Source organism: Gasterosteus aculeatus, chromosome 15, assembly GCF_964276395.1.
Source record: "Gasterosteus aculeatus chromosome 15, fGasAcu3.hap1.1, whole genome shotgun sequence".
NCBI classification, from domain to species: domain Eukaryota; kingdom Metazoa; phylum Chordata; class Actinopteri; order Perciformes; family Gasterosteidae; genus Gasterosteus; species Gasterosteus aculeatus.
Window position 1 is genome coordinate 1,723,606 of NC_135703.1, and position 12,369 is coordinate 1,735,974.

General features: G+C 46.3%; 2 protein-coding genes across 3 annotated transcripts; both read right to left on the reverse strand.

The window, feature by feature from the left end:
• Window positions 1–175: 175 nt before the first annotated feature.
• LOC120832726 (uncharacterized) lies at window positions 176–3,193 on the reverse strand. The gene is made up of 2 exons (XM_040199241.2): window positions 3,055–3,193; window positions 176–2,180 (listed from the first exon to the last, which is right to left on the reverse strand). Exon 2 carries the CDS (start codon window positions 2,174–2,176, stop codon window positions 1,487–1,489), a length of 690 nt encoding a protein of 229 aa, XP_040055175.2. The 5' UTR covers window positions 2,177–2,180; window positions 3,055–3,193; the 3' UTR covers window positions 176–1,486.
• Window positions 3,194–4,944: 1,751 nt separating this feature from the next.
• cdca4 (cell division cycle associated 4) lies at window positions 4,945–11,523 on the reverse strand. Of its 2 annotated transcripts, XM_078089276.1 has the most exons (3): window positions 11,265–11,522; window positions 7,876–8,013; window positions 4,945–7,551 (listed from the first exon to the last, which is right to left on the reverse strand). In XM_078089276.1, exon 3 carries the CDS (start codon window positions 7,540–7,542, stop codon window positions 6,592–6,594), a length of 951 nt encoding a protein of 316 aa, XP_077945402.1. In that variant the 5' UTR covers window positions 7,543–7,551; window positions 7,876–8,013; window positions 11,265–11,522; the 3' UTR covers window positions 4,945–6,591. The 2 variants fall into 2 exon arrangements, with proteins under 2 accessions (XP_077945402.1, XP_040055173.2); XM_040199239.2 differs by lacking the exon at window positions 7,876–8,013 and having other exon boundaries at window positions 11,265–11,523.
• Between the last annotated feature and the right edge of the window lie 846 nt (window positions 11,524–12,369).

Consider the following 12,369-nt stretch of genomic DNA (forward strand, 5'->3'; position numbering starts at 1 on the left):
GTGGTCCATGAAGCACGTGCGGTGGTGTAACACTAATGTCTCATGGGGAATGCATGGGGGGGTAATAGCACGTTTTATGAGAAATGTACTAATTTGTCTTCGGTTTATTGTAATCTGGATGTGACGTTCGCGGTCTGTTACAGTACGGTCAAAAGAAAAAAAACACACACACAAGGCAGTTTGGGTACTTTTACTGTATTATTAAATACAAATTTTTAAATCTTCCACAAAAAATACAATACATTATTATTTATCATCTCGCATCATAATAACAGCAGAGGGCTTAATGCTTTACAGAGCGCTCAGTTATAAATAAGTCCCGTCTGACGGATTGCACAAACAACAGAGAGGTGGTTTTTATCTCCCAACAAAATCGAGATGCCGGAGAAGCTCATCGCTGCTCTCTCCGGATTGGCCAGCAGTCTGAGTCACGCTGTAAGCCCCTCCCACTGGTTAGGTGACGCAAGCTGCATCCTCTCCTCTTTCCCTCCATCAGCTAGTTGGCGGTCATCCTGTCAGGGTGCGTTAAGCTCTCGTGGTGTTCGCCGAGCTCAGAGAGAAGAGCGGAAAGACCCCCGGATGGAGGCTTCAGTCTGTGTGCGACCTCTCGGTAGCGAGGGAGCGGGTCCAGCAGTCAGGCACGCCGAGGACGCGAGGCCGTCGGGGTAAAGAGAGGGTTTCTATCGGCGAGAAGGAGGTAGAACCTCAGGTAGAGGAGGTGGAGCGTCTGCTCGCTGAGGAGCTCCAGGTAGCATGAAAACATCTCAATAAAAATCCACCTGCGATGTCACGTAGAGTTGTGAGAGGTGGCAGAAGGAGAGCCGGACTGAGATTACATTGCTGGTTAAAACACGTGTTTTGTGCATTTTAACCGTGGATTCGAGCTGCCGCGAAGGATGAACTTCTGTGGAAGGATGACTGTAAACAGAATCTGGATCATAAGTTACACTCAACACATAAACGAGTCCTTCATTGCTTCCATAAATAACATTAGACGTTCTTCTGACACAAACAGACATAAACGTGGACTTCGTCTCTCTTTGGCTGAGCCAGATCGTAGCGCTGATAGTAAAGCGAGGAGACCCGTTGCCCTCCTGGATGACCCGAGCTCGATGCCTCCTAAGTGGTTCGGAGGGATTTCCATCAATGATCTGCTGCTCGGGTCCCGTCCTCACGAGCCGGGGAGACTCATTCCAGACGCGTCTCATCTGCTTTCCGCTACAGATTATTGACTCGGGGCTCAAAGCGCGAACTGCTGCTGCACAAATTGGTCTGTTACAATAATATTTGATAGCATTTAAATTCACTGAAATTTGTAGAAAAATATCTGTATGCGTCTCCACCTGAGTTGTGACCAGAAACGGTATAAAATCAGTTAAAAGGTTCCCTCGTGTTCTCATGAGGTTCCCCGTCTTCAATCAATACTTTGCGTCCACATAATTTGAGTTTCGTATGAATTAGGGGCAAAGGTCACACCGTCCTTCGATCAGGACTTCACCAGGATCTCCATGATGTGGTCCAGCTCGTTCAGGTCCGTCAGACGCGACTGGAGGCTCCTGGGCGGGCGCGTCTTCGCGTCCTCGTCCGCCCACAGCGACACGCTGAGGGGCCACGGCGAGCCCGCCGCTGCCGCCGCCCAGCAGGAGGGCAGCTCGGAGGTATCGAACATCGACGTGTCGATGTCCTCGAAGATGTCGATGTCCAAGGCGAGGTCGCCGAGGTAGCCGATGGCGCTCACCGCGTCGCTGACAGCGCTGAAGGCGGCGGGCGGTGACCTCTGCTGCTCCGGCGGGCCGTTGGCGTCCTGTGAGGGGCCCTCCGGGGGCGGGTCAGAGCACGCGGAGCACGTCACCGCCGCGAAACCCCCGGGGTGGTGGCCGTCGCCGAGCAACGCCGCAGCCGCCCCCCCGTCGCTCTGCATGTCCACCTGGATCTGCCGCAGCGTGTTGGCGAGCAGCACGCAGCGCCGCAGGCTGGGCTCGGCGCCGGCCTGCTGGCCCTGGAGCTTCTCCATGCACAGGCCCAGCACGCGCTGCCGCTGCTGCAGGCGGCTCAGGTCGTGTTGGGGCCCGGCCCCGTGTCCCCCGTTCCTCCCCTCCTGCCCCGCGGCGGGGAGGGTCTCGGCCTGCGGCTCCTCCGGGCAGCTCCGCTTCCTCTTCACCCCGCGACCCGACATGGACCTGCAGGTACAGGTGCACACACACACACACACACACACACACACACAGGTGAACAGATGCACTCGACTGATGCTGATATCTTTGAACAACATTGTGTGGTGTTATGTTGCACTGCTGGACCTCATTGTTCAAAAGTAAACCAAAAGATTTGACCGTTTATGCTCCAGACGTCTTTTTGAACTATGAATTGATAATACGTTACATACATATATACATACATTAATTGTGTCATAAAGTCAGATCTGTTTGCTTACCCGAAAAGATAAACCAATTGTAAGGACTTTACCAGGTGACTATTTTAGGCTGCATTGCAATATAATAATGTAATAAACCTCACATGCAGTTTATGTAACACCAACAGCCAACATGGACACGACTCCTCCACTTTCCATTTAATAGATAAATATGAAAAAACTGCTGCTCAAAACGAGGACGCGTTGGTTTCAGTTTTATTTAAGCGGTTTGAGGTGTTTTATCTGCTGTGACTCACTGGGAGAGACTTTTCTCACACAGGAGTCCTTGACTTTTGACGTTATTCTCTATTTAAAGTTTTCCCAGATAACAAACGTCTTCACAGGAAGCCTAATTTGATGAGTTTAACATCCGAAGGGTTAAAAGAAATAGTTCGTTCTTATTCAACGATAAGAACGAACGACGTTAAACGACGTTTATGACACGATTGAATAACAGATTCCCTCGATTAATTGTCTTTAAAGTAACGTTAGTATGAAAAAGGAGAATAACGTCACTGCCTCTTACTTTATCGCGACCCCTTCAAGGACTCGAGTGGGGGGGGGGACACCAGCGCCGAGAAAAACAAATGTAACATGTCGACATTTTGGGTAATTACTTTAAAAACAGGTTACGTGACTACCTTACGTGCCCTCGGGGGGTGTCATGAAGCGTGAGAATCCGTCCCGTCTGCGGTTCCGGCTCGTTTGTTCGTCGGCGCGTTCCTCCGCTGTGGAACCCGGGGAGAAGATGAGGAACGCTCGGTCTACCTCACAGCTGCGAGGACGGGTGGGGGGAGGGGGGAAAGGGAGGACGGAGACTGCCGATTGGTCCATTTCGCCGCCAATCATAACTCCGCCCCCGCCCCTCGTGGGGCAGCGAATGTGCGACACGGGGTTCCGACTGCGAGCTGCCGCTGCGTTCACGTGCGGCTCGGAGAAAACGGAGATAACTTCGGGGCATTCGTGTGTGGTGAGCGCGGTCGGCACGATCGAGGGACATTTGGACTTTGAATATGAAACGGTACATTTCGTATAGCAGGTGATACAGTGTGAATATAAATTTGCTTAATAGTTCCTAAACTGATCACGTTTTTACTGTGTGATATTTTAGATTTTAGATATTTTAGTTACTAAAAAGTGAGTTTCCACCACTTTAAAAAAGGGTGAGCACCTGAACGCAGCATGTTAAAGAGACATGACTCACAGAGAGGGGGGCGGGGGGCAAACGTCACAGGAAAGATGGGGGAGGGCAAACACCAAATAAGGAAACTCTCCATTCACGTTTCCAGCCTCACCGCTAAACTTCTTTCCTCTTCTTTTGATGAACGGAAACTGGATCCATGAGCAGAGACCACATTTGCTTTTAAATAAAATACACAAATTGGGATTTGTCTTTACACCACTGCCTAAATATTTTAAAGAAATCCAGAAGAGCTCTAGTTCGAATTAAAGCATAACCTTTATTCATGCAGGTTTTCTTTAATTAAGGGTTTGTTGGTAAATAACAGTGTTCTCTTGAAGCTTATGAGCCTGAAGTTATCAGTTAACTAGTATGAGCCGGCAGACATTTTAAAGGCGGCGGACGCATTAAAAACCCAGTGTGTGAATCTCTGAAACGTTGCACCAGTTTTCTGCATTAGGACACAATAGTGTCTCCAATGACTCGTTTCCCCCCCGGGCCTCTTTTTTTTCGCTGAGTCACCCGGAGGACATTAATCTTTAACTGCGGCCGACGAAGGCCACGCGGCGGCCAACGGGCAGCCAGCCAGCACGCTATGAACCAGTGTCTTTGACTGCATGCAGGTCAACGCTTCACTGAAGTCATCCTCGCGGTTGGTGGTCGGCTCGAGTCCCACCATGCCGGAATCTTTACACACGAAGGTGTAACGTGGTCGCGTTAAGAGGACAAAAGGTGGAGCCGCGTCTCACCGAGTGCCCTCGAGCAAGGCACAAGAGGCCTTCAGCACTTACCGGAGCCGCCCAGCAGGAGATACATTCTAAGGATGAATTCCAGGACGGATCGTGCTTGAAGCCGATCTGGCTCAGTTAATGCGTTTGATGATTACTTATGGAAAATGAATTCCATAGATTCTCAGTGTCCAATAGAAGCATGTTAAAAAAAGGATGAGGCTGATGATAATCTATATATATTATCATCTTTGTCAACAATCCCGTGAAAAGACCAGAAACTAATCGTGGATCTGACGGGCAGCATCGAAGAGCCCATTGCTAAAAACTATTAAACCGATGAATGAGCCTCTGTGTCAGTGGCACCGTTAAGTCCGCGGCTAAAACCAACACAACAGCAGCACCATTTACTACGGTTTCCGTAGCATTCGGTAAACTGCAGCGACCAGCTGGGTCAGGAAATAAACATTTAAGACACATGAGATGTCTGGGTTTGCTCTTTCTGGTGAGCAGCAATACGAATAAAGTAACATCGATTTGTCAAAGTCTCCCAAAGAAAATAAGATCGAAACTCGTTTTTAAGGTTAAAAGTTTCCCCCCCAAAAAGCCAATCAACACAAATCAATAGTTGCACCTTTTATTATAAAAAATATTTACAAAGATGCTACAATGTTTTTTCCTTAATATAAAAAAATGCATACATTTTACAACGGTAATTAGTCTTTGAAGTTCTAGCTCCCATTCAGACCAGAGTGACATCCTTCAGGAGTGTGGTGGTAAGGTATTAAGCGTGTCGTAATACTGTATTTTTGTCAATACATTTTGTTTTGCCTGAGTTAAATCTCTTCATCACGATGATAAGGAACAATTTTTGAAAAATGCATTTGATTTTCCACATCTTTTAGGAGAAAGGCAACTGTTTGCATAAAGGAATTAAAGGACATTTGAGTCGTATACAATCATTTTGAAACACGTATGACAGAGCTGCATAGTGATTTGAATAGTAACCCGGATATTATTATTATTATTATTATTATAATTACTACGGATAATAATAATAATAACAATAAAAAGTGAGGAATAAATAGGTACTGCATTCGAAACGGAGGGCAAAATTTGGATAAATATAATTTCATCAGGCCTCATGGTTGATTTGATACGTCAATATGGCATGTCTGTACCTAGATATAATAAATACAATAAATAAAACAACAATAAATTAGATTGTGTTAACACACAGAACTCTTCACTTGTTGTTCTAACAAATGAGAGAAAGAAATATGGCTTCTTGATGCAGTTTTCACCCCGGGGTTCCTCCAAATGCTTCCAGGAAAAAGCGGTTATTAGATCCGTATGAATAGCAGGGCAGGGAACTTACTAGATACTGCTGATTTACCAGGAACCAGCGTGTGGTGGTAAGGCCCCCGCCCTGCATAAAGCTTTTGAGAAAATGAAACAGCGCCTTTAAAAAAAAAGGTGTGACGATGTCAGTCTTGACACCCGTTACAGTCGACTTGTTATACCAAACCACGGGAAGACACGGTCTCGAGTCTGGCTACATTAAAATCTTAAAAACCGCTTGGGAGGGAAAAATTATAATAATATCAAATGATACTTGCAAAATCCCCCCAGCTGTATAATGCAAAAAATATATTTCTATATACACATACGTACATATACATATATTCCATTCATAATTGCTCAAATCTTTAGGAAAATATGCATTGATTCATAGATTTGGATTTACAATTTGTTCTGGTTTCTGATGCTTGTAGTGTGATGAATTGTTCCTCAGTCCATGTAACAATAAATAGAAATGGACCGAATGGCAGAGTCCGCCCAGAAGGAGCTAGTATAACAGAATGTATGACAGACGTAAACATGGAAAGTACGTAAATAAGAATGCATCATGGTATAAGGTAATTATCTTTGCCCCCTCACCGATATCGTTTTGGGTTTCATCAACAAAAGTAGGAAACTAACGGCTTCGCCCCGAAGGCCAGCGTGTCTAGAGAATCCACAAGTTCATTCATTTAAACCTCGCTACTTTAATAAAAGATGGCGGTCCCGACAGCAGCTGCCGTCAGAGCAGACGAGCTGCTGCGCCGCCAGCGGCCCAAAATCTACGCGGCTCGCTGTTAATTTCCCACCTTGCTCCAAAACCTTAAACAATCTCCTCGTGTAACAATACCACATACAGAACATGCACATGTGTACTGTGCATAGTCTGGAAAGAGTCTGAGGGACAGGCCAGCGGAATGTTCTGGGTTTCAGGATCCCACTATGATCTCCATGATGTGGTCCAGTTCGTTCAGGTCTGACCTGCAGCTGGAGCTGGAGCTGAGGGCCGTGGGCCCGTGAGAGGAAAGGCTCTCCAGCAGATCGTAAGGGCCCATCTTCGGGGCGCTCTGCATGCCCGTCAGCACCGTGTCGAGGTCGTAGTAGGACGGGTCTACGTCGGAAAACAGTTCCTCCAGCGCCGGGTCAGGGGGCGGCGCCGGGTGCTTGATCTCAAAAGTCCCAAAAACCTGCTCCCCTGTCCTGGAGTCTGGGCTCAGGTGGTCCCGGTCCGCCTCCTCTCCCTCAGACACACAGTCCTCGCTGTCGTCCTCTTCTTCCTCCTCGCACTCACCGTCTTCTTCCTCTTCCTCCTCCTCCTCTTCCTCCTCCTCCTCCTCATCCCAGCAGGGCCCCATGACGAAAGGGCCTGCCAGGTAGGAGGCAGAGGACAGCTGGGGGGAGACGGGCGCCAAAGTGGACATGGTGACCTCGGTCTCCACGTCTCCCTCCATCACCACCTCCTCGGCGTGGTAGCCTTCCTCCAGGCCCCCCACGGAGAAGGGCTTCGGACTCTGCCCGGCCTGAGCCGCCGCGTCCGTCTGCCGGCACAGCACCTCGGTGGCCACCAGGCGGTCCGTGGGACACTGGGCGGCCGCCAGGGCCTGGGTCATTATCTGCCAGGTGCCGTCCTGGGTCATCTCCTCCTGGATCTGCCGCACCGTGTTGGCGATGAGCACCGAGCGGCACAGGTTGGGCTCCACCAGCATGTGGCAGAGCTGCAGCTTGATCAGCGACATGTCGAGCAGCGACTGGCGCTGCAGGCTGTAGGAGGACGTCAGCGACCGGGTCGCCACGGATGGGGCCGCCGGGACCTGGTCGCCGCTGGAGACCGGCTCCTCCCCGGAGTCTGAGAACTTGCGCTTGGTGCCCTTCGGGAACATGGTGTCTCTCTGCGGCGCCGGCGAGGAGAAAGAACACACGGTCAGATAACCGACACTTCTGAGCATCAGCTAATTTACCACACTGACAAAAACACAAGAATGTTCTGAATTCACTAGCTGGGATCATAGTGAAAAGAATAAGTGCCATGTAGTTAATGCTCTAATGGTGAGATGCGGTGAGGCTATGTGGCGTGTTACTTGTGTGTGGACATGGGGGAGATAGAGCTACAATCTGCTCATCAGCAGCTGTGACTTTACGAATAAATAAACTCTTTATGGACTACAGTAAACAGTAAATTGTTTGTTGTAGTTTTTTCTTAAAGTTGGCTATACCTTTCCTGTTGAGAGGCACAGGCAATAGCAATGCAGCCCGGTCCCGGCTGCAGCGCTTCAAGTACTTTTGTACGAGCGACAAGCAGCTTTTGTTCAGCACCATTTCTGCCCATTTTAGGCCAGTCTGAAGCAAGACTCCTGCTGGGCGGAACAACCACACTTTTAACAGACCACTGAGCCACCGAAAATAGCATGGTTACCAGCTGAATGCAAACGCTGCATCAAAGTAAGCACAGACCAGAGAGACCTCTGTCAGGAAAACAAACACAGCACTCAAGTTACATGATCAGTGCACTTCAACGCTTCCCCACTGCCACCTGTGATCAATGAGGTGCTTTTAAAAAGGGATAAAGGGGATAAGAATATGACAAATAAAAGCATTTACAGTATCACAATACAATATACCACCATCAACCACTAATATTTACAATGGATGTCAGGTTTCCGGGTCTACAAACATACACACACACACACACACACATACACACGCCGCACTCAAAAAACTAGTAGAACGAGATTTTCACTTTGTCTTCACTGAGGGGGGGGGGGGGGAGAAAAGTAGAGTCAACTTCCTGATTACACACCGTTTGGCACACAGATGTCTTACAGGAACAAAACAAGCCTCCTGCCAACATTAACGGCGCCCCGACCCCCCCCCCCAAAATAAAACGGGATGGAGGTAAATAGAAAAATAAGAGCCCGGCTGCGTCTCCTCTGTATTTATGTATAAAAAATAAAAACCTGTTGGCAGGGCGTTTGGGTGAATGACTCCACTTGGTTCAAACGTTCCATTTGTGATACATTTCTTTAAAAGATTATCACAAAAAGTAAAATCAAGGATACAATGGAAATAGTTCGGACACACGTTGGACTGTAGAAGCACAGCAGTAGAGTTTACAGAGTAGAAAGCAAACAGCAAAGAGTTGTTAACAATTTGACAAAAACTGCCCACTTTCCTGTGGAAACCAAAATCTAAATGCAAGAAACAGTGCTGTTATTGTCACAATTCACCTCAAATGAAGCAGAATTTGTTGCCAGGCAAAGCTAGAGCCCTATGATCTGAAAATGACACACCATCATAACATGATCTCACTCAGGACGGCCGTGCAGCATTTTACAGCCAAAAACTGGGATGACGGAAACATCATTTTACACTGAATTAACATAGAACTCAAAAGGGTCGTGATTTCTAATTGGAGATTGATTGATTGTAACCTATACTTAAGCCTTCGATAGGGGGAGTCACTGCGCTCCTTTTTACATTAATTAAAGTACTCGCCTGATTGATCAGATGAATTATATACTCAGACCAAGAAGAGACGTGGATCTAATGTACACGGAGGTGCGTGGGACCCTTCGCTTTCTGCAAGTCCTCGCTTGTTATTGGCAATAATATTTCAGAATGGGACAGAATGGGAAAAGGAAATTTATGAAAAGAATCTAAAATACAAAAAAAGTGAGATAGCAGAGCACATGTGTGTTCTTTGTGAACGGCTCCTGTTAAACAAGAGGCCACTGGCTCCTTTTAAGGAAAAACCACAACGTGTCAAAGAATATGAAACGCAACCACCAACAACCAAGACCTACAACCTGGGAGAAAGCACACTGCACACGGAGGAAAAAACAGTTTGACGAGACACTTTTTTTCTTTACAGGTAAATGTGTTTTTAAACACTGTAGTTCAGCATTTTGGGGTTAATTGTCAATTATTGTACTTGGGAGATTGATTTAAATCGCAAATCTGGATCACTCTGACGTTGCACCTGTAGCAGACACATAAAACCGTACAGCGTGTAAGATGTAACGGGATGAATAATAAGGATGTAATAACAACAACAACCTCTGACACTAATAGTGACACCACAGCAACTTTCACTAAACTCAAAACATTTACACCACCTTGAACAAAATTCACAAAACACGGACACATAATGTAAACTATTTACATCAATAACTACAGACTGAACGTGAACATGGAGGTTTTCAAACACTATAAACTTTATTGTGCATGTTTTATTGAGCACCTACACATCCGTCACATCATTGACCCTCTACATTGCACAATATTCTGTCTACGTCAACCAGTGTAATGTTGAACATTCCTACAATAACTGGACCCGATGTTTCATTTTAAAAACACTTTATTTTACACATTTTTACCGTACATTTGATATCTCTATACTTAATTATTGACTTTAGCGTTGCTTGCTTTTTGTCACGCACTAAAACTATAAGGCAAATGACTAATGTTTCCAAATCCACTTAATATAAAACGTGCTTGTGGTAAGCGGTTGTCTTTTAAAATAAACTGATTTTAAAAGACAAATGCTGTATTCTCCAGATGTTTAACTGGAGTGATTGAGCTTTACATAATGTCCCAACGTAACACAATCAATCATAGAAACCTACACAAATTGTTAATAAAAGGACATGAGCAGATTGAGAGATTAAGTCACTGTTTCAAGATTGTACAAGAAGCTGCTGACACATATGAACAAAAACGTGTCTGTCAGGAAATGAGTAATCGGGAGGAAAAGGAAGAAAAAAAATAAGAATCACTCGTTGAAGCGACGTAAATACTACACGTCTTATATTAGACAATAATATATATATTTATGTATTTCACACGTAGTTGTTTTAAGCGGAGCGCTGGTATTATGCTAGGAGCCGAAGCCAAACAAAATGCAGCCTCGCTTTACGTCAATGGCTGCTAGCATGACCCATCCCCCACCGCACGCCACCCGGCCACTCTCACGGCTCAACCCGCTCGCTTTTATCTTAAAAAAAAAAAAGAAGAAGCCTACAACGCGGCGGCGGTGTGTTTTAAAACGTTTCCCCGTCGATAACGCCACGTTTACACGATCCGCCGCCGGCCGGGAGCCGTCGCCGGGCCGCCGGAGAGAGCGGCTCGGGGCCGCGGGCCGTGACTGCCGCATGCTTTGTCTTTTCAGCATCACAGCCACCGAGCGACAATGAGGCCATTTTGCGCTAGTAGCTAACGGCTAGCCGGCTAGCTATGCTACGAATCCGACTTTACGAGCTGCCGCTAAGCTAGCTGGGCCGGTACGTTCAGTGAAACAAGAGGGGATTTTAAAAGGCGATGTATCCGTGGAAGGTAGTAAAAAAAAGGCCCGTGGCATTTGTCTCAGTTTGGGCTTTTTGGTTACGAGTAACCGTTAATGAACACAAGACATGAATGCTAGCTAGCGTAAAGCTAATTAGCCAGAAGTGCCCACCCACACATCCTCCCGAGGTCCTTCCTCCTTTCTGGTAAAAAAACAAGAGTTTTTTCGCCGCGGCCGGTCTGTTAAGTTCGTAAAAAACAACAACAACAAACGCTCCCCCGGGCAGCCGGTTAAACCGACCTCCGCCGGGCCGCTCGTACTCACCTCGTTGTTTGTGTTATTTTACTCCCGTCTCGGTCATAGGATCGACGGCAGGGAAAGCGGAGATCAGGTTCAGATGAGATCATTCATGCCACGGCTTCAAAAAACTGAACCACCTCCGTCCTGCTGCTGCTGCTGCTGCTGCGGAGCGGACGGCAGGAGGGAAGTGAGGGAGGGGGAGGGGAGCGAGAGCCAGCCATATGCCCGGGATTCCTCCCTAATGGCTCCCGCTCTCCTCTGCCTGCGAGCTGCCTTTCATTCGACAAACAACGCAGACAGACATTTAAATATATATGTAGTTATTCAGGTTATCTGATCGGCTGGTCGAATTTTACATTCATTTTTTTTTTTTTTTTTTTTTTTACATAAAAAACATTTGCAGAAAGTACATTTCCTCATTTTGTATTATTTATGTGTAATGTTTTTTTTTTTTACATTTATACTTACTTAGTCTTTCTGTTTTAATAGTTTTTTTTAAATATATTTGTAACTACTCGCCGCCCCAACAAAATATGGTTCATACATATTTAAAAAAATAAATATATTTTCCTAGTATTCATTCTAACTGAACACGGCACGTAACCCTCAGAGTGTCTCCAGTGACAACAATGAAAGACAATTGCAATTTATTCAGTACTTTTATCAGAACAGCATGAACCGATCCCAGAACGACATGTAGCAGGATGAATCCGCCTCCGCATCGATATTCATCTAGATTCCCATGTAAATGAGTATCTTTCACAACTATGTGTTTTGCCACTGACGACTTGTACCATGTTGGAAAATGTAACTTAGCATTATTTCGATCACTGAGACTGACATGCCGTTCATGTGAGTGGAACATCATGGCAAGGCTGAAACAACAGAGACGAATATATGTATCAACATGTGTCCTCATGCTAAAGTAGATACACCGAGAACACACTTTTGAGTGATGGCTTAATGAAATGAGTCGGAGAACATATACATGGTCTGTTCCCATTGATTAGTCAGACAGGGGTAAGCTAAATAAAAAATTGGCCAAATGACCAATTTCAGTCCGTAAAGGCGAACACAGCATCCCTTTATCCTAATTTCTAAGGCCTCGCATCAAGCCAAAGAAGAATTG

Coding starts and splice junctions, on each gene's coding strand:
- LOC120832726 (XM_040199241.2), bottom strand. CDS start 2,176: ATGTCGGGTCGCGGGGTGAAGAGGAAGCGGAGCTGCCCGGAGGAGCCG.
- cdca4 (XM_040199239.2), bottom strand. CDS start 7,542: ATGTTCCCGAAGGGCACCAAGCGCAAGTTCTCAGACTCCGGGGAGGAG.